Here is a 22,455-nt window from a genome sequence, read left to right as displayed (position 1 = left end):
TCACCTGGAGAGGAGAAGGCTCCAGGGAGAGCTCAGAGCCCCTGCCAGGGCCTAAAGGGGCTCCAGGAGAGCTGGAGAGGGACTGGGGACAAGGGATGGAGGGACAGGACACAGGGAATGGCTCCCTGTGCCAGAGGGCAGGGATGGATGGGATATTGGGAATGAGGAATTGTTCCCTGGCAGGGTGGGCAGGCCCTGGCACAGGGTGCCCAGAGCAGCTGGGGCTGCCCCTGGATCCCTGGCAGTGCCCAAGGCCAGGCTGGAGCAGCCTGGGACAGTGGAAGGTGTCCCTGCCATGGCAGGGGTGGGAATGGATGGGATTTAAGTTTTCTTCCCACCCAAACCATGATTCCCTGATCAGGATTTTGGGCAGCTGCACTCTTTGGTAGGTTGCTCAATCTTTAGGTATAAAATACCTATACATAGATATATATATATAGATATATATATATAGATAGATATATATATAGATATATACACACACTTCATATATGTAAAGGCTTTATAAAGACTTTCTCAAAGGCCAAACTGACTTTTCTTTCTCATTTTTTTGAACCCTGACACAGTGATTTTGAGGGCTGCTCATTTTATTGTCTCCACGAGGAGCAAAGTCACATTTTACCCCACCCTCCCTCCTGGGGTCTGGATCCTCTGCTGGGAGAGGATTCTCATCTCTTATAGCTCCCAGAGCAAAATCAGTTCATAAAACTACTTTGTCTGATCAGAGAAAAGCAGGCTAGAAAAAGAACAGTGACCTCAGAGTGTCTGGACAGTCTCATAACCATCTATAATAATCAGAATGATTTTCAGCCACTTGGTTTTATTATCCTTAAGGTAATATTCTTACATCTCTTACATTTTTTTCCAGAGTCAGTTGCAGGAAAATGTACAAATAAAATGGACAAATAGCCCCAGTTTGTGCTTTCTTGCTGCCTCATTTTGTGGGACATTGTTTTGATTTTACTCCTGACAATAGCCCCAAAACATAATAGCTTTTAAGTTGCTTGTGTTTGCTGTCTGGTACACTCTTAAAAAAGAAAGAAAATTTAAAAATTTTTAAGTTCTGCTTGAAAATAACCACAAATAGCAGGAAAATATATTCATTACAAGCAGAATTCAATTTTTCCCCCATTTTTTCCTTTCTGCCTCAATGGCTACACAAAGGACTTTTCCTTCTTTCCCTGTTGCCTTTCAGAGAAGTGACAAAAACACGTTTTATTTTTATTTCAGTTGTCTCCTCGGTACTTGGGAAATTGTTTCAGGCCTTGGTTGAGAAGAGTTAAGTTTAAATCTCTTTGTGTTTTGTTCCTTTCAGCCTGAAAATTTCTCATTTTTCCTTCTCCTTTCTTAGGTATTTTATTGTGCTCCCTGAGAGTTTCTCAACTGAGAAATCTGTACTTTAAAACAGTTAAATGTGGTAAATTATAACTGTCAGCAGAAAGACTATTAACAGTAAACCTAGTCAAGTACTTAATTCCATCTTTTTTATGTTATTATATTTTTCTGCCCGGTTTCCCATTTTTTCACTGCTGTGACTCAGATATTGAAATGAGTTGCACGTTGATGGGTGGAGTTTGCGGCAGCGGTGCAACAAAATTTCATCTCAATAATTTAAATCCACTGTTTTTCTTTAGCCATCTCTCATTTTTATATTCAGGATGCAGGGAATAGGGAATATTGAGCAGGAAAATGAGAGAGCTGGGAAGGGACAGAGGGTGGCAAAAAGTATTATTCACCTAAATCTTGGCCCATGAGGAGATTTTTTTGTGTTTTGTCTTTAGAGGAAAACTTGTGGACTGGCCATAAATGTAATTCATGGAATCATGGAATGGTTTGGGTGGGAAGGGACCTTAAATCCCATCTAGTGTCACCTCATCCCATGGGCAGGGACACCTCCCACTGTCCCAGGCTGCTCCAGCCTGGCCTTGGGCACTGCCAGGGATGCAGGGGCAGCCCCAGCTGCTCTGGGCACCCTGTGCCAGGGCCTGCCCACCCTGCCAGGGAACAATTCCTCATTCCCAATGTCCCATCCAGCCCTGCCCTCTGCCACTGGGAAGCTGTTCCCCGTCCCTCCATCCTTTGTACAGAGTCTCTATCCATCTTTCCTGTAGCTCCTTCAGGTCCTGGAAGGTCACAATTTGGTCACCCTGAAGCTTCTCTTCCCTAGGCTGAAAAATCCCAGTTTTGCTCTCCCTACATCCTACCTCAAATTATCCACATATCTTAATTTCTCCCTCATTTCCTATTGCAGTGGCATGACTCAGGTTCAAGGGCTCTCTTCCAAGAATAATTAAATCATTCCCTGATGAGAAATGCAGAATAAAATACACAGGGGATCAGTGCCCTGTTCCCCACTGAAACAATTTTGTCTGATAGCACCAGTACAAACTAATTTTTAAGGTCATTCCCTAGCTTAGCCCAAGTTCTTGATTTACAACTCTTAAATGTGCATTGTGCCATAAAAGAGCAGGACAGTTTAGTGGAAATCTTAAGATCATGGAATATCCACAGCTGGAAGGGACCCACAGGGGTCATGGATCCATCTTGGCCCATGAGGAGATTTTTTGTGTTTGGTCTTTAGAGGAAAACTTGTGAACTGGCCTTAAATGTAGTTAATGGAATTACATTTCCATTGCAGGGGCTCCAACCCCTGGCCCTGCCCAGGCTCCCCAACAATCCCACCCTGTGCACCCCTGGGAATGTTGTCCAAACTCTCCTTGAGCAGCCCTGGGGCTGTGACCTGTTGCATGCTTGAGCACTCCTGAATGTTTCCCTAAAGCAATCCTCACAGAAGTCGTCTCCAAACCCCACCTCATCTTTTATTTACGTGTTTATTTGCAACCTTTTGCCTTCTGCCCATCAGGTAATTAATTCCCATCTCCAAAGCAAACCTGATTAGCAGAGAGAGAAAACAAAACTGGGCTTTGTTTGCATTGCTCAGCCAACGTCCCTGCACAGTCAAGGAAAAAATAATGGATGGAATGCCTGGAGGAGATAATGAAAAAATATTTTAACCTACTCAGAGATCATTATGTGGGGTTGACTCAAGCTCAGGAATATCTCCACAACAATCCTGGAATTTTTCCTTCACACTGAATCTGGTGAAAGCTGCTGGGAATGTTGGTCATCACTTTATCTGTCCAGGGCCAGGTGACCCTAAATGTTGCTCTGAGAAGGTTCCATGTCAAACATTGAAACCCACTTTCCTCCAGTAATGAACCGAGTCTGAGCAGGTTTTATATCATATCCAAGATGTCTTTGTAAGCTTAAGGCTACCCTCCTAAACCTCCTTTTCCTCTACTCCTAAGTCTCCTTTTCCTCCCAAGAAAAGCATTCCCAAACCTCCTTTTCCTCCCAAGAAATCCACTCCTAAACCTCCTTTTCCTCCCAACAAAACCACTCCTAAATCTCCTTTTTTCCCCCAAGAAAATTTTTCCCAAACCTCCTTTTCCTCCTCAGAAAAACACTCCTAAATCTCCTTTTCCTCCCAACAAAACCACTCCTAAATCTCCTTTTCCTCCCAACAAAACCACTCCTAAATCTCCTTTTCCTCCCAAGAAAACCACTTCTTGCTGCAGCAGAATCCACACCTATTTTGCCAAACTTTTAGTACATCAAATGTTGATGCAATGGAGCTGATCCTGCTGGATGAAAATTTCTCAGCAGAGTAAATGAAACGTTGTTTTGTTCTTCTCCCTTTGCATTTTAGCCCCTGTTTCTTAAATCTTGTTAACTATGGAGCTCTATCGGGCTGGGACAGCTGGAGATGGGATTTCTGGAATCATATATTATGGCAGCAGCTAAACCTTAATTCTATTTAATCCCAGGTTTGATTCTTGGTTTTGCCCCCAAAATGTTTTTCAAATTACTTATCTTTCCAAGCATTTGTAGGTTTAATTAACCTCCTAAATCTCTGTGCTTGTGTAGTCAATTAATTTTCCTTTTTAATGTTGTCCCAGTAAAAACTGGCCTGGTTCCAAATCCTGCCATTAAATCCTCAGGACCCTGTATTTTGCATAAAGGCTTTATCTTTTTTTTTTGTGTGTGTGTGTATGTGTTACTTTTGAAGTTCAGCAGACAAGGTTTTTACAGCTCTGTCAGTTGGGTAGATAATTATTCTCTACAAGGTTAATTAACACACCCAGGTATGTATAGAAGCTATAGAAGGAGTGATTAAATTGCAGTTTTCATAGCATAGATTCCTTCAGAATTCCTAAGAGAATAAGAGAATGAGGTAGATTTAAAAAAAAACAAAAACCCACACAAATATTAATTTGTTTTTTTAAATTTTTAAGAGGAGATGGCCTCTGTTCCATGATTTTTGGGGCATTTTAAGCCTTTATCCTATGTTCACTATACAATGTGTCCCAAAATGCTGTAGGAGATGAACTAAGATTTGTTTTTAAAGCTATTGTGGGCTTAGTTCTTGGTTTTCAGAATATTTATGACTTCCTAAATGAAATTTTGTATTTCACTGAGCCTTTGTGCATGAAGGATCAAGGATTCAAGATCTTAGAAGCCAGTAGAAACCCTGAGTTTTTCCCTGGAGGTGTCCAAGGCAGGCTGGATGGGTCTCTGAGCAGCCTGGTCTACTGGACAGTGTTCCTGCCCATGGAACTGGATGAGCTTTAAGGTCCTTTCCAACCCAAACCATTCTGTGATTCCATGAATTCACATCCTCCCCTTCGTGCTCAGTGTTGTGTGCAAATGGGATTTATTCAGATATTGCAGCTTTGGGGTTTACTCTTGTTGTACTGGCAAGGTTTGGTTTCTGCTGTTCTGAATCTTCAGACATCCTTGGGCAAAGGTGGTTTGGCAGTTTTGGGCAAAGGTGATTTGGCAGTTTTGGGCAAAGGTGGTTTGGCAGTTTTGGGCAAAGGTGGGTTGGCAATTTTGAATGGTGGTTTGCAGCTGTAGGTGGTGTTTTGGCACCTTAAGGTGTTCTTTGGCAGTTTTGGCTGGTGGTTTGGCAGTTCTAGGTGATGGTTGGCAGCTTTAGGTGGTGATTTGGTAGTTTGGGGTGCTGGTTTGGCAGTTGTAGGTGGTGATTTGGCAGTTTTGACTGCTGGTTTGCCAGCCTTGGGTAGTGCTGGGGGAGGCTGTGAGCTGCTGAAGTTGATGTCGTGTTGCACTGTTCAGTAGATGATTTTCCATCACAGCATGGCAGGGCCGTCAGGGAGCTCCTGTCCCTGACTCCAGGTGTCACAAGGTGACAAGGGCTCAGAGGCAGAAGCTGAGGCTGCTGTCTGGCTGGCCTTGCCTCAGGGACTGGCTGTTGATCCTGCCTTTGGCCTCACAGTGGGTGCTGAGGTTTTCCATCACTGCTGACATCCAGCATTCCCCTCCTCCATCCCTGCTGCCCCAGGGCAGGAGTGTTTGTGTCAGGAAAGCCAACGCAGAGACCTTTGAATTTTCATCCTCACATTGGGATCCCTGCAGGGATCTTTCCTGAGGCTGGGATTATTTTGGACATCCCAGGAAAGCTCTGCTGTCACCCCTGCTGGTGCCCTTTCCCATTCCCCACCTCCCACTGCTTGCCTGGAGCTGGGAGCAGCAGAGGACACCATGGTGCCATCATTCCCTGTAAGTTCCACTGCCAGCTGGATGCACAGCTGGGTGCTGTGACCTCCTGGATGTTCCACTGCTGCTCAGACCACTTTATGTCATTCCTTGTGCTGTTTGAGGGAGTGTTGTCCTACAGAATGAAAAGACAGTTGAGGAAGCTGTGTATCAGCAAAATAACTCCTAAAGGAGGAAGGGACAACAAGGCCAGGTTGAACAGGGCTTGGAACAACCTGGGATAGGGGAAGGTGTCCCTGTCCACAGCAGAGGGTGGAATGGGATGAGCTCCAAGGTCCCTTCCAACCAAAACCACTCTGGGATTTTTTTCCATGATTGACTAAAAGCAAATATATTCCCTGGGCTCTAATTCATGGCTGAGTGTGTGTTTGACTTAGCGTGGCTCACTACAGAAACAGGATAAATCTATTGCCTTTCCCAGGGGGGAGAGAAGAAACCCCTCATTTCATTATGGTCACCATTAGAATTTGGGTCTAATACCAGGATTTAGATTTTTCTCAAGGGATTTAAAGACAACGTGGCACTTGGGAACATGGGTTAGTGATGGCATTGGCAGTGCTGGGTTAACAGTTGGACTTGACCACCTTAGAGGGCTTTTCCCACCTGAATGATTCCATGATTCCAGGTGTGTATCCATATGGGAACAGCTGCCATTTCCCTTCCCCTTGGCTGCCACAGCCATAGGTGCATATGAGCACAAACATTGCTCCCCAGCTCTGCACGAGGAGGGCTTGGACTACCAGGCCTGGATGTGAGATTTCTTGGCACTTCCAGGGCTGTCACCCAGAAAAGTGGAGAGAAGGATGGGAAATAAATAAATACAAACCTCTCATTACTATTGAAAGACCAAAGGTTGTCAAAGAAGACAAAAAATGTCTTCTTCTCACACGAGAAAGTCTTATATATTCCAACCCACAGGGAATAAGCTTGGTCTAAATAAGTTTCTTAATTTGTATCCTAAAATAATTGTCTTGCAGACTTTAGCAAGGAGTTTTTCTCTGCATCATGATGTTTTTACACCTATTACTGTACATTTCAGCTGTATCTTCGTTAGAAATTCCTGTGCGTGTTCCAGATGTCCGAGCTCCCCTCTCCTCCTCCGGAATCACCTTCCCAGAGCCTGTGGAATTGTTAGCTGTCTCATTGTTAGAAATTAGAATTTAGAAATTAGAATTGTATCTTTGTTAGAAATGCTTACTACTGTACATTTCAGCTGTATCTTTGTTAGAAATTCCTGTGTGCATTCCAGATGTCCGAGCTCCTCTGGAATCACCTTCCCCTGCTGACCCTGTGGTTTTTGCCTTGCAGCTGACGGCCGTGGATGCAGATGAGGGAGCCAATGGGCAGATAGTGTATGAAATCCTGGCTGGGGCTCAGGGGGACTTCACCATCAACGAGCACACGGGCCTGATCACCATCGCTCCAGGGGTGCTGCTGGCCGTGGGGCGCTCCTACGCCCTCACTGTCCGAGCATCTGACTGTGCCCCCCCTGCACAGAGAAGGTAATTAATGCACCCCCTCATTACTCCAGCAGCTCAGCCATAACACCTGGGCCACACTCCCATGTTCTCTAGTCCATGCCTCTGTTCTGGAAAAGTGGCACACGCAGTAGAATTCTTGCCCTTTGTGTGTGGGGTTCGCATTCTCTCAACCTGGGAGAAGCGGAGAAAAGAACGATCAAAACAATTCTTATCTCATTTGCTGTGCCTGTGTTTTGCCAAACTAGAATGGAGATGGTCTCCAAATATGGAGATTGTTTACCCAAAGTGTTGGTGTTTTGTTTCCTTGGCCTATCAGGGCCAAGTGTGGGTGTGTGTCAAGATTGTTGGCTGACAGTCATGAGATGTTGTGTGTGGTGTTTGTGAGGTCCCCAGGATGAGGTGAGAGATGAGAATTTGACTCCATGTTCTCAGAAGGCTGATTTATTGTTTTAATATATTATATTAAAAAAATGCTATACTAAACTCTACTAAAGGAAGAAGATACATCAGAAGGTTTAACAAGAATGATAATGAAAGCTTATGACTGACTCAGAGTCTGACACAGTTGATGGTGATTGGTCATTAATTAAAAACAATTCACATGGAACCAATCAAAGATGCACCTGTTGGTAAATGATCTCCTGACCACATTCTCTGAACCTGGGAGAAGCAGAAAAAAGAATGATCAAAACAATTCATTTGCTGTGCCTGTGATTGTACAAAAGTGGAATGCAATATGGAGATTTTTTACCCAGAGTGATGGGGTTTTGTTTGCTTGGCGTGTCAGGGCCAAGTGTGTGTGTGTCAGGACTGTTGGCTGACAGTCATGAGATGTTGTGTGTGATGGTTGTGAGGGTCGTCAGGACAAGGTGAGAGATGAGAGTTTGACTCCATGTTCTCAGAGGGCTGATTTATTATTTTATGAACTTATATTATAAAAAAGAATACTAAACTAAAACTATACTAAAGAAAGAGAAAGGATACATCAGAAAGCTTAACAAGAATGATAATGAAAGGTCATGACTGACTCAGAGAGTCTGATACAGCTGGCTGTGATTGGTCATTAAGTTAGAACAATTCACATAGAAACAATCAAAGATGCACCTGTTGGTAAACAATCTCCAGACCACATTCCAAAGCAATCAGATAATTATTGTTTTCATTCTTTTCTGAGGCTTCCCAGCTTCCCAGGAGAAGAAATCCTGGTGAAGGGATTTTTCAGGAAATATCATGGTGACGTTGTGCAGTTGAGTGCACGGCAGATTCAGTTTAGACGTAATATAATACAGTATAGAATAATATAGCCTAATCAAGTAATTAATTATAAATTAATTAATTATAAAGTCATTAATTAGCCTTCTGATATCAATGGAGTCCTCCTCATCATTCCTCCCAGACGCTGGGCAAAAATATCACCGATATTTGTGGTCCTTAATGATGTGTCCCTTACAGCATTGGGTTTTCATGATTTCATTTGCGTGCCTTGGTCTGCTGTTTAAAAGTTCCCAGTTGTGCTGTCACTGTGCATGTCTGTACATTCATTGAGGTGAAGGGGTGGAAAGAAGAAAGCAAGTGAGAAGGGAGATGGTTTTTGTTCAGAAGATGCAAAAAGGATCCCAAAGAATGGTGTGGCTGAGCTGGAGAGCCTCTCCAGGTGTAGGGTGTGCAGCATCACCACTAAGACCAAAATTCTTAAGGGCAAAATTATCTCTGTTGTACCCCAGCTGAAAAAGAGCAGACTGCAAATTTAGGATTTAGGCAGGGAGGGGAGCATCATCATCTTTAAGGTCCTTTTTTACCCAAACCATTCTATGATCTATATGTTCAAAAACCAGCAAAGTATCAAGGCCTGCTTACCTCTTTGAGTGGAGTTGGTGTTCTAAATGTGCCAAAATGTCATTTCATGAAGGTGTGGAGGGAACAAAAAATATCTCTTGTATTCTGAGCCTGGTATTGATAATGTGCAACCTCCTTGTCCAAAGAGCATGAAGGGAGGAACAGGAGGTTCCAGCATCCAAACCTCCCACAGCTGTAACGTGAAAACCTCTCCTTCAAATGGGAAATTTAAGAAGGAAATAAAATACAAGAGTAGGATTTCAGTAATTGGATTTTCCTCAGGACCTGCTGCTTCTGTTGTGTCTCCAAGAAAGCAGCTCGTGCTGTTGTGCACATATTTTATAATTACTGTCCATTCAACTTGTTAAGTTGTTCATAAAATTAACATCTGGTAGCAGTCCCTGGGCTGAATTTCACTCTTTTTCCTCCTGCTTGCTTTTTTGATAAACCCTCTCGAGCTGGCAGCAGGCTGCTGGTAGTGCTGAGGGGAAGACTGAGGACAATTATGCATTTATTTTCTGTAGTGCTTCAGAGAGAAGGCCAAAAATCAGTAATTCCCCTTCAGAGAGTCTGAGATCCCCATGGTGTGTCTCCACACTACAGCTCTGATTGCCATCAGCTCCTTTTGTGCTGGAGAAATCTTTGTGTTGCCTAAACACATGTATTTCTGAGGATGGATGTTGGGAGCCTGGGCTTCCTCCTCTGAAAATGCCTTCAAGGCAAATAAGAAGTGGAAAGCTCTGCCAGGATAACCAAAGTCACCTGGAAAGTGGCTGGATTTCAGTCTCCCCCTTGCTTATGCACAAAGCAAAACCCAGCCACTGAACCTGGCTCGGGAACTGTAGCTCTGCAGCCTTTGTGAACACAAATTTAAATTGGAATTGGGAATTCTGTATAGGTTTGTTGGGGTTTTTTTTTCATGGAATGACACTTAAAAATGTTGGTGAGTGGCTGTGTCCCAGCTGAGATTTGGGGTTTGAGTATTATTAATTACTCATGTAAGTTATTGAGATATCCTGGAATTGTTGAGGTGGGAAAAGACCTCCAAGATCATCAAGTTCAGCCTTGTCAACTAAACCACAGCAAGTGCCACATCCAGCTGTTTCTAGAAACCTTCTAGGGCTGGAGAATTCACCCCTTCCCTGCACAGCCCACTTCTATATTGAAGCACAACAATTTCTGGGTTTGGAAAAAAAATAACAACATTTGTAAAATTCAAGAGTTTCAGGTCAGACTTTAAACTTTTCACAGTCCCTCGGATTCCTGGACATGGGATTCATATCACTTGGTGATACAGGGTTCTGCTGGAGCAAGTCAAGATAGGTTGGTTCACATGGATGGAAATCCATTCATCCTGGATTTTATAATTGTCCACAGCAGCTGGGGCTGCCCCTGGATCCCTGGCAGTGCCCAAGGCCAGGTTGGATGGGGCTTGGAGCAGCCTGGGACAGTGGAAGGTGTCCCTGCCATGGCAGGGGGTGGAACTGGATGAGTTTAAGGTCCTTTCCAACCCAAACCATTCCATGATTCCATGTGGAGATGATTTAAGCAGAGATGGGGATGCAGTTGACTTTCAATCAGCTGGTGGGGCACAAAAGCTGTTTTTCCATGCTGGACTGTTTTGGGAGCTCTCTGCACTTCCCAAAGGCTGTGCTGGTCTCTGGGTATTCACCTGCAGACACCAGCTGCAGTGCTTGCCTCAGCTCCATCTCCTTCCCCTTCCCATGCCAAAGGAGAACTTGCCAGCTCCTTAACTGGGCTATAACCCACACAAAAGACACAGAGGGAAAAAATGCAAGGTGTTAATAAAAAATGGATTGGAATTGCAAAAAAAGCCATTTCATATTAGAGTGCTTTTAGTTTGCAGACTGTTAGTGCTTTACTTCTGTGGTTTTGCCTTAAATATTTGAAGAAAATTTGCTTCCTATTCCTAGAATCCCAGATTGGTTTGGGCTGGGAGAGTCCTTAAATCCCATCCAGTCCCATGGCAGGGACACCTTCCACTGTCCCAGGCTGCTCCAGCCTGGCCTTGGGCACTGCCAGGGATCCAGGGACAGCCCCAGCTGCTCTGGGCACCCTGTGCCAGGGCCTGCCCACCCTGCCAGGGAACAATTCCTAATTCCAATATCCCATCCAGCCCTGCCCTCTGGCACTGGGAAACCATTCCCTGTGTCCTGGCAGTGAATTCTGTCACTGTGTGTGTGGATGTGCCCTGAGGGGCAGAATCCCTTCCCTGGGGGTGTGATCTGCCCTTCTGGAGAGCAGTTTGTTATCCTGGAGCATGGCCAGGGGGTGTGGGACAGTCTCCAACAGTTCCTCTCAGCCCTGGCATTGCTCTGCCCAGCTCCCTCAATGATCCAGACCTCCAAGACCTGCTGGGAAAGGGCAGTGGGGAGCACCAACAGCACGGTGGTGACTCTGCTCAGCCGCAATTTTGGGCAGCTCGTAAAGAATATTGATCAGTAATGTGTTGTTTTCATATTCAGTGAGTTGTCTCAGTTAGTACAGCAGCTGTTTCAAGAATAAATGTCTGGTAATTTTGGGTAGGACCCTCTAAAAAAGCTCTGGAGTTTGCTAGCCCTGCAAGAAGCAGCTCTTTGGGTTCATGATTTTCTTCTCTCTCCCTCTTCCTGCCCCACCTTCAGAAAACTGGGACAAATCCCTTTGTTTTCTTTCCTGCAGCTCTAAAACCTGAGATTTATCAACATAAATCCAAGGATTTATGAGGGGAAAAGCTACACCTGCAGCACAGCACTTGCTCTTCTCAGGAGTTTGTTCTGGGGTGGGGATGCTGTGCTGACATCCAGGAGGGAAGGCAGGAGGGAGAGAGGCAAGAGAAGATCCTTTAAAGTCACATTTTTAATCTCCCATCTCCAGGGGGACTCCTGGCTCCCTTTCTCAAGTTGAAGCTGTGGGATATCAAGTGGGTTTACAGGATGGTCTGTGCAGGGTCCTCAGTGTCAGTGTCCCAAAAAACCTTCAATATTCCATCTGGAATGCTGTTTGCAGTCTGTCTGGGACAGGGATTCAGTGCAGCTCAAGGGTTTGCAGCCTCCTGCATTGCCACTGCTCTGAAATGGGATTTATTGTTCTGAAATGGCGATTACTGACCCACAGCATCGCAGCAGAGTTGTGTGCTCCACTTCTCCCAGCATCTCCCTCTCTGCCAGCATTCCCTGCTCCCTCTTTTCCAAGCTGGCTGCCAGCTGAGATGCTCCAGGGCTGGCTGTTGTATGTGGCAGGAGCAGTTCCCAGCCTGGAGTTTGAGCTGCTCCTGCAGAGGACCCAGCACATCTGGAGCTGTTTGTTTGTGGAGCATGCACTGATATCTCACTGCTCTGTTTTTGAAATTACACCACTTTGGGCTGCTTTGGGGGAAATGATTGAGCTTTTCTTCCTGTTCAGAGTTCCTCCACAGCTCCTGGAAGGTGCCTGTGCTCAGCTGGGGCTGGGCTCTTTCTCCGGGCGGCACTGACAGATCCAGAGGACACAGCCTCAAGCTGCACCTAGGGAAATATAGGTTGGATATTAGGAAAAAGTTTTTTACAGAAAGGGTGATAAAGTTCTGGAATGTTCTGCCCAGGAAGGTGGTGGAGTCACCATCCCTGGATGTGTTTAAAACCAGCCTGGATGTGGCACTGGGTGCCAGGGTTTAGCTGAGGGGCTGGGGCTGGGTTGGCCTCAATGATCTTGGAGGTCTCTTCCAACCCAGTGATTCTGTGAATGTGGCAGCCTGCTTTCCTTTTGATCCAGAAGGGAAAATATGTCCTGAAGCTTTTAGAGGAGCAAAGGGAGGCTGTTAGAGCTCGAGAACACACAATGTGTAAATCAACCACTGTGGGTTGCCTTGTGGATTGGATTTATTGATTCTGACTGGTTTTAACTGTTTTTTTCCCCTTGCACTGCAGGAGCTCCATCACCACTGTTTACATCGAGGTGCTGCCTCCCAACAACCAGAGCCCCCCACGCTTCCCACAGCTGATGTACAGCCTGGAAGTCAGCGAGGCCATGAGGATCGGCGCTGTTCTCCTGAACCTGCAGGTACACAGGGGCCTTCCCTGGATGGGGGGCTCTGTACAAATCACAGACTCCAGGTACACAGGGGCCTTCCCTGGATGGGGGGCTCTGTACAAATCACAAACAGGATGGGGCTGCTGGGAACGTGCCTTGAGCTGTTTGATTTTCCAGCATCAGTCTCATTCCATGGTTATGACAATGGGAAGATGCCATCAGCTCACATCCCAGACACCAGACCAAGAACTTAATGTTACAATTCACTTTAAAAGTTGTTTGACCAATCACACAATGCAAAAGCACATTGACAGTGGTTCTATCCAATCACTATAAGCACAGGTACCTTTGGTTAAACAATGCTTGCTTATTTCAAATACAATACCTGCTTGTAAGCCTTAAAACACAATGCACAGAGCTCCATTATTTAGCTTAGAACTCCCTAATATCTTGCTAGATAAACTTTTCTGCAGCTTAGGGAGTTATTCTACTCCAGGTACACAGGCTTCCCTGGGATCACTGGATGGGGGCTCTGTACAAATCACATACTCAGACTCCAGGTAATCAGGGGAGCTTCCCTGGCTGAGGGGCTCTGTACAAATCACAAACGGGATGGGGCTGCTGGGAAAGTGCCTTGAGCTGTTTGATTTTCCACCATCACTCTCATTCCATGGTTATGACAATGGGAAGATGCAATCAGCTCACATCCCTGGCACCAGACCAACAACTTCATGTTACAACTCACTTTAAAAGTTGTTTGACCAATCACACAAAGCAAAAGCACATTGACAGCAGTTCTATCCAACCACTGTAAGCACAGGTACCTTTGGTTAAACAATGCTTGCTTATTTCAAATACACTACCTGCTTGTAAGCCTTAAAACACAATGCACAGAGCTCCATTATTTAGCTTAGAACTTCCTAAAATCTCTCTAGATAAACTTTTCTGCAGCTTAGGGAGTTATTCTAGACAAGCATTAATACACAGACCATTGTTCTATTTGTCCTTACTTTTCTACTTCTTACATAATTTTTCTGCTGACCAATCTCATGGCTGCTGCTTGGCTCTGATCACAGTTCTGCTGTCTCTGGGGCCTGCCTTTTGCAGCTTTCCCAAAACCCTCTGATTTTAAGGATTCCCACACCCTGGCACGCCCTGAGGCTGCTGAAACCCTCTCCACCTTCCTGCCCTCTGTGTCATGCCTTGCACAAGCCATTCCTTGCATCCAGGGGGGAAAAGGGGCACTTCAAAAGGATTGAAAATAGTTTCATTTTGATCAGCAGCCCCTTTTACATGGACTGCAGAGGAAAAGGGCTCACTTGGCGATTTCTATTACTTCTTTGTTTGATTTAAATATTGTAAAAGATGCTGTAGGCTGCAGATGGCACTGCTCAGAGAAGCTGGGGCTGCCCCTGCATCCCTGGAAGTGTCCAAGGCCAGGGTGGATGGGATTTGGAGCAGCCTGGGATAATGGAAGGTGTCCCTGCCCATAGCAGGGAGTGGAATGAGTTGATTTTCAAGGTCCCTTCCAATCTAAACCATTCTGGGATTCTATGATAGTTATATTAGAAAAAATTCTATGAGTGGCTGGGAACTTGAAAGGAATGTGATTTATTATGTTAGAATGTCTCTCTGTATTTGCCAACAGATCAGAGGATTCTGATCAGAGCTTCAGCACCTCATTCATGGGGAATTTTAGCAAGATTTTGAGCAATTGCTTTCCCTAGCCTGTCATTTTTGAAAAATGCCTGAAGATATTTCTACCCCTTGGTGTGTGTAGCAACAGGCTGAGAGGGAGCAGAGATCCCAGTGCTGCCAGGCCCAGGATTAGTGGGACCTTGTGCCCTGGGATCAGGGATCATGCAACAGCTCCTGGCCAGGTCCAGCAGCAGGAGCATCCCTCATCCTCATGCTCCAGGACCAGACCCCCCCTTGATGCACTAATAGTTAAAACATCAGTTCTCTCCTGACTTATTTACTGTTTCTTATCTACTGCATTGTTTTGTGCCTCAAAACCAGCTGTGCAAAATAGGGAAAGAAATGGCAAATCTTTATTGAGGTTTTTTTTAAAGGATCAGAAACTTACTTAATGCTGTGTTTAGCAGTAGTGAAATAAAGGAGCTCTAATTAACTCACTGCAGCAGGTGGATGGGAAAACTCCTGCTACAGTGGTTTCCTGCTGAAAGGCTGGGATTATTCTGGCTGGTTAAGCTCAGACAGTCACCTGTGCTGAGGGAGGATGACTAATTTAGCTCAATGCTGCCAATTAACTCCTGGCACATCTGTGGTGCCTGCAGGGAGGGAGGAGTGTGAAGGGCCAGGCTGTTCAGGAGCCTTCTCCTCCCTGGTGAGAGACACTTGGGGTTGGAAGCCCCAAAGAGGAACAGGAGCCAGGAACTTGATGAGAAACAGAAACATTTGTGTTTCCTTGACAGGTGCTGGAATCTGTGGCCTGAGGGATCTTTGGAGGCAGAAAAAAAAAACTGTTGGCAGGTTTTAGTATTGAAGGGTTTGATGGGATTTAAATGTGATTGGAAAGTGAAGCTCCAATAATTTCCAATAAATAATTTGCTTTAATGTTTCACTAAACCCCAAGCAGCCCATTCTGGGCTGGCCCTGCTGAGGGACCTGAGGGCTGTGTCCAGCTCTGGGCCCTCCTGGCCAGAGAGCCCTGGAGGGGCTGGAGCGTGTCCAGGGCAGGGAACGGAGCTGGGGAAGGGGCTGGAGCCCCAGGAGGGGCTGAGGGAGCTGGGAAGGGGCTGAGCCTGGAGCAAAGGAGGCTCAGGGGGCCCTTGTGGCTCTGCACAACTCCCTGCCAGGAGGGGACAGCCAGGGGGGGCCGGGCTGTGCTGCCAGGGAACAGGGACAGGACAAGGGCAAAGGGCCTCAAGCTGGGCCAGGGCAGGCTCAGCTTGGACAGCAGCAGCAATTTCTGCATGCAAAGGGTGCTCAGGCCTTGGCAGGGGCTGCCCAGGGAGCTTTGCAGTGCCCAGCCCTGCAGGTGTCCCAGCAAGGGCTGGAGGTGGCACTCAGGGCTCTGGGCTGGGGACAAGGTGGGCACTGGGCACAGCTGGGACTCCATGGGCTGGCAGGGATTTTCCAGCCTCAGAGATCCTGCATTTTATGAAGAATATTTAATTGTTAAATCCCAAATATGCTTGGCTTTAGCTTTGGTGGTTAGTCCAGGACTGTATCTCTTGTAGGTCTGGTAGTCCTCAACCTGAAATGTGGAAGATGGAGGGGGTCTTCTTACAAGGGTCTGGAGTGCCAGCACACAGGGAATGGTTTCCCAGTGCCAGAGGGCAGGGCTGGATGGGATATTGGGAATGAGGAATTGTTCTCTGGCAGAGTGGGCAGGCCCTGGCACAGGGTGCCCAGAGCAGCTGGGGCTGCCCCTGGATCCCTGGCAGTGCCCAAGGCCAGGCTGGAACAGCCTGGGACAGTGGGAGGTGTCCCTGCCATGGCAGGGGTGGCACTGGGTGGGCTTGAATGATCCCTCCAACCCAAGGCCAAGTCCAGCTCCCTTATCCTGCATTAAAAGCTCTAACTGGATTAAAGTACTCCTCCTGTGGGCAGCATATTTCTGTTTTCATCTTCCTTTATTCCCTCCTGTGTAAAATCCACCAGGATATTTTAAACATTCATTAACTGAATATTTAAACTTCTGAAATCCTGTGCTGCCTTTTCCAGGCAACACAAAGTTCTCTGTTAGGCACCTTGGTTTGGTTTTTATTACCTGTGTTCCATTGATGATATAGAATATTATCAGGTCTCAAATACTGCAGAAGTGTTTTCCTGTGTAAATTTTCACAGTGATGTTTCTTTTCCTGTGTCTCATCAATCCAATCAGTGTTTGGGCTGGTGCAGGTTTAGAAATTATGCTTTTATGGCTCTCTTTTAGTAATAATTTGGTTGTTCTGCATACAGCAGGAGGGTTACAAAATCCTGTAGAGAGCCAACAAAACTTTTCAAGTATTCCCAAATTATCAAATCTGAAAATCTGCCTAATATTAGGGTGAGTAACAATGTAAATGTAGCTGCTTTAAATTTGCCCTTTAGACTTTGGAAAAATAAAATTCACTTTTTTCTTGTCCATTAAAATTTCTTATGCTGATGATGGAGAGCTTTATTTCTTTCTTATCCCCTTATTTATTTTCTAATGCACCCGGCTGGTCTTGACTGGTGTTTTAATTAACAACATTTGAGATTAATGCAATATTAAATGATCTCCACTGCATTAATTTGTAAATAAACCTCAGAGTTTATTGCATGCCTGGGAGGCGTTTATGGCTTCATGTTCTGCCAGCCATTATTAATTAAAATATGCAAATGCTGTCATTTTTCTGGGAGCCTGCAGAACAAATAGGGCTGTTAGCAGGGTCCAGTTATGTGCTGAACAAGGAGCTAACATGGAATTGTTGTGTCCAATTTATGGAATCACTCTGTGCCATTGATCTGGAAAAAATCAGGAATAAGTTGCTCTTCTCCCTTGCCTTTGTTGGTTTTCTTCTGTACACAAGAACTTTGTGTTCTTTGCTTTTAAAGAAAGCAAAGCAGGAGTTTTTCAAAGCAACTTTTCCCCTTTTAAATGATTTTCTGTGGGGATAAGGAGAAAATTGAATCAATGACAGCCAGTCTGATTTTCTGGCTTTCTGAGAGCCCCTGACTTGCTATGAGAGAATGCAGAGCATAATGATACCCCTGAGACAACTTAATGTGAAGGGAGGGCAGGATGCCCTGCAGGGAAGGTAAAAGGAGGACAAAGGGCTAAAGACAGGAGCAACCGTGGGATTGTGGTGATTCAGGACCAAGGACAGCCCTCAGAGATGCCAGCTCCTCGCATGGTCTGCCCCCAGTGCTTGCAGCATTTTGTGTTCTTGGCTCAGGTCCTGACTGTTCATGTCCTCAGGCCAAGGAGATCCACATTCCACCCACACTTCCTGTCACTCACTGCCACCCACGGAGTTTATAAACAATTTTCCCAGTCTGTCATTGGTGTTGTGGATGGGAATATTGATCAGTGCTGGGAGAGCTGTACAAATCCATGCAGAACTGAGTCAGTACTAGCACCACTCACTATTGCCTGGCCTCCATTTTGATAATGGGTTTAATTCTTTCTTAATCCCACCCTCCACTTGGAGACTGTTGTTGGAACTCTTTTGTGAAAATATTCCAACAAACAATAGGAAAAGCTTGCACCATGGCTCAGCTACTTTAATGAGCCACGGTTTCTGCCCTGTTCAGAGGACTTGTTGTCCTGTTGGAAAATCAGATTAAATTTTGCTTCAGCATCCCTGTGTGCTGGAGAAATTCAGTTCTGTGTCATCCATCTTACAAATAATTTGGCTATTTGTGGGTTTCTGGGAATTGCACTCCACCTGCTTGGTCTGTGATTTCCTGGCTCATTCCTCCATGAAGGATAGACCTTGGATTTGCCTTCCAGCATTTTAGTTCTCTGGGAGTGCCCAAAAAAAATAAAATCTCTGGTGGCTTTGAGGTTGCTCTAGCCCTTGTATACACCAGGATGGACTTCACCAGGCTTGAATTCCAGCAGCTGACTCAAAGATGGTCTGTTCATGAACATCTTCCCTGCCTGACTCTTGCCCAGCTCTCAGCTGAAGTTTTGCCCCAGTTAATTTGGTTTGGAGCTGGAATGGGGCAGTTTTACCTCTCTGACCTTCTCAACATCATCCCTTCTGCTTTTCAAACCACTCCTCAGGGTCTTTCTGTAATTTAAACATTTCTTTGTTATCCTTTGTGTTCTCTCCTGTTTGTGTTCCAATTTTGCCTTGACTTCTTCTGACTGTGTCCCCATCCAGTTTTTCTTGCTCTTTCTTTGTGCTTATCCTTTCTATCTGACTTAGCCCCTGTTTTTTATTTGGCTAAGCCAAGTTGTTTTCTTACTGCATTCCCTTCTCTGCCTGCACATTTAAATGGTTTGTGCTTCTGCTCTTAATTTTGGGGGGGGCATTTGAGTTGGGTTTTTTTGTTATTTTTCTTGTGTTTTTATCTCAAAAACTGGTGGTCAGCTCACAGCTGTGCAGCCTTTGATTGTGGTCCACAGCAACAACTTGACAGGAGCAAGGGGGGGGTTGGCCTCTTCTCTTCTAGACCAGAGGAAATGGCCTCGCGTGGCACCAGGAGAGGCATCAAAAGTGGTTTATTCAACTTTTGAAAGATTTTTTTCCCACTTAATAGGTGGAATATCCTCATTTTGGTGCTATTAATGTCTGTTCTTAAAGGCCTTATCCTGATCTTCAACCCCCAAAAAGCAAATTATTGGGGAGAGTGAGTGCTGCAGTTGGAACTCACTGGAGCATCAGCCAAAGATTGGGGTTCTAATAAAATAACAGAAAGAGGGATCTTGATAAGAAGTGGAAAATGGGAAGAAAGGAAACTGAAAGTTCAGTCTAATCAGTGTGGAGCTGCAGAAAAATAGAAGTAAATTATTAAAGCCTGAATTTCATACTCATGCTGCTGGATGTAGCTGTAATTTGATAATCAGATGGTTACTAATAATTAATAGCAATTATTATCCTACATTCAGGATATTGTCATTTCTGTACAGCATAGGAATTCTGATGTGCTCCAGCTTTATCTTGAGTAGCCCATCAATAACCAAAGTTGCCTTAGAAACAGGGATTGGTGTCATCCCCTTGGGAAACTTTCCTAAAACTTAATTCCCAAGTTTCTGCATAGAAAGGAAGAGAGGAAACCTTTGTCACTGACTGATTTTATCCTGTTTTCTCCTTCCCTAAAGGCTTTTGATAGAGAGGGCGACCCCATCAAATACCTCATTCAGAATGGAGATCCTCAGCAAGTTTTTAATCTCTCTCAGAGGTAAGTGGAAAACCCTTGGAAAACAGGCTTGGGACTTGTCAGCCCAGGAAATGAGGAGCTGAGAGAAAAGGGTTGTGCTCAGACACCTTCAGCTGCTCCTTCCAGGGGCTGTCAGCCATTCATGAGAGCTCTCTGAGCCAAATTCCACTCTGGGCTTTGTCACTGGCCACTGTTTATTTATTTTAAACACTTTAGGTAAGAGAAACTCACTGAGGTGGAAAGATTCCATTTAAAAGAGTGGCCAGGGATTAATTAAAACCCTTTTACCTGTCAGCTCCTGACTAATGGCAGGGACAATTTTTGCTTTAATTTCCTGACCTGTTATGGTTTAGCCTATAGTGAAAAGCCTTTTGAGCATTGTTTAAGAACTGTATTTTCCTTAAATTGAATTCCAACTTAAATAGAGTGAGAAAGAGAGGGTTAATTATGAAGTGTAAGCACCAGATTGGTGTGTGCCTCGCCCACCACCCTCTATTTTACCTATTATTACCTATTAATTATTATTTGCAATCCAAAGTATTCTTTTCCTTGCAGGAGGAAGGGAGGGGGCAGTGACCTGACTTCCCACAATAAATGATGGGACAGAAGTAACCTGAGGCTTATTAATTCCTGGTGCAAAAGAATTCTAATTTGGTGTGAGGGAAACATTGTGACTCTAAATACCCAAACCTCCTGAGACAGGCTGATGTTTTAATCCAGGATTATTCCTGTATCTGAGTGGAAGGCACTAGGAATTGGCTCCAGGCTTTTCTTGGCTTTCACCCACAGAAAGCCTAAAAGCTCCTACAAAGAGGAGCCTTGGTGTCAGCAAGGTGGTGGAGCTCAGGTGCTCACAGACCTCTCCCAGGTGTCCTGCTAACGTGTCCTGGTGTTGTTTCATTGCCAGCTCTGGCCTGCTGTCCTTGGGAAAGCCCCTGGACAGAGAGAGCACTGACCGCTACATCCTCATCGTCACGGCCTCGGACGGCAGACCCGACGGGGTGAGTGTCCTGGTGGGGCCTTGGGAAGGCTGACCTAGACCAGAATTAAAGAATAAAGCAGGGATTTATCAAAAGGTCTCCATGGATCCACCTTGGGCAGCACAAGAGCCCAGCCAGGGCTGCACCCAAGGTGAACCAAAATGGTCACAAAATGGACACCTGGTCGCAGGGTCTGTCACTTTGATCAGTTCTGCTCCATTTGCATATTGGAGTTCATTGTCCAATTCCAGCTTTAGGTTATGGAGTCCCACCCTGCTTGTTTTTCTCTCTCCAGCCCACGTTGTTTGTGCTCTTGTGCCTGAGATTTGGATCATTTGTCCTTGGTCCCCAGCTGGAGCAGGAATTGTTTTGTCTCCCTGCTCTGTGCAGAGATCTCACCATCCCTTAATGTGAAGCCCAGACCCACACACTAAAGCGGCACAGAGTCTGAAAAATACAAAAGCTAAAACCTGAGGCATCTGACTGTGAAGGGGCTGGACAGCACTGGCCACCTCCATGTGGTCTGACTGTGTGTTTTCCATGGATCTTGACCAAACCTATCTGAAATCTGGGAGTTTTCCCTTTGGTTGGTGTGGGTGAAGCCTGTGTGTCTCTGCCTTGATGATGGACAAAGGGATTTTGCTGCTGCTTTGTGTTATTCTTTAATAGCCAAGGGTTTTGTATTTACAGATGTTCATCTTCTGTTTCTTTGTGCTATTCAATACCTGGTCCTCTTCTTCCTTTCTCCCAGATGTGGAAGTTTTATTGGTGATTTGTACTTTATCCAGCCCTGTTCCACAACTGACTGTCCAGATCTCCAGAAAAATCTGGGAAAATCCCACTTCTCTTTCAAAAATAACAAATTTTTGTCAAGAGCTATCTCCAGGTCTTGTATGTTTGCACCAATCTATGACCCCACAACCAGCCCCACCAGCTGCTGCTCACACTTGTGTTTAATATAACAAAATGGTGATTTTTTTCAATTTTCATATTATAAAATGGTGGACTGTTTAAGGATATGTGTTTATTGATCAGACAGAGGCAATGGAATTATTTTTCCTGAAAGTTTGCAGCTGGATTGTGCTGCTGGGAATGCAGCAGTTCTGCCATGGAACAGTAGCACAGGTGGGGGAGATATCTCTGTACATCTGACCTTCTGTATAAGGGCAGATCTAAAATAATATCAATAATAATTAATAAATAACAAGAATGGGCTGTTCTAGAAGGATTTGAGATTGAAACAGAGACAGCTCTGTTTCACACATTGCTATAGAGTGATCATGAAAATTCTGGAATTTGAACCTGTTCTCATTGTGACAGAAGAAAATCTCATTCATTTTTTCTATCTCATGTTCTTTTTGGCTTCTTTACCTTACCATCTTTACTTTCCTACTCAGATTTACTCAGAATTTCCACACACACCCAAAAGTATCAAGGAAGCCTTTATACAATTCAGTGACAACATGGAGTAATTATCAGAGTCTCCACCTTTTCCATGAAAAATCTGGTTACAGCTTTTGTGGGTTTGTTCTTCGTGAACTGCTCTCACAGCTGCGAGTTTGGTGGTTTTGATCTCAAACTCTCAGCTGGGAAATCTGAAGATGTAAATTAAAGACTTGCAAGTTGGTTCAGGCTGTGTTATGCTCCTGAAATACTCTCAGGGATGTAAAAAAAAAGGGGACTGAAAAGCTCATTCCTTTTCCTTTCATCTAGAGAGAGATTCATTCGCTTTGCCCCGGGATTAAGTG

The 22,455-nt window shown here is 45.0% G+C and overlaps 1 protein-coding gene across 5 annotated transcripts in view; it reads left to right on the top strand.

Moving 5' to 3' along the window:
• Positions 1-22,455, top strand: part of PCDH15 (protocadherin related 15) — a 266,047-nt gene that overhangs the window by 127,636 nt on the left and 115,956 nt on the right. For all 5 annotated transcript variants that reach the window (XM_066555108.1, XM_066555109.1, XM_066555106.1 and 2 more), the window contains 4 exons: positions 6,889-7,082; positions 12,806-12,938; positions 19,669-19,748; positions 20,635-20,728. In XM_066555108.1, the coding sequence (XP_066411205.1) occupies positions 6,889-7,082; positions 12,806-12,938; positions 19,669-19,748; positions 20,635-20,728 (501 nt within the window). The remainder of the gene's footprint in view (positions 1-6,888; positions 7,083-12,805; positions 12,939-19,668; positions 19,749-20,634; positions 20,729-22,455) is intronic.

Source organism: Molothrus aeneus, chromosome 8 (genome assembly GCF_037042795.1).
Source record: "Molothrus aeneus isolate 106 chromosome 8, BPBGC_Maene_1.0, whole genome shotgun sequence".
Taxonomy (NCBI): Eukaryota; Metazoa; Chordata; class Aves; order Passeriformes; family Icteridae; genus Molothrus; species Molothrus aeneus.
This window is presented reverse-complemented; position numbering and strand designations above follow the sequence as displayed.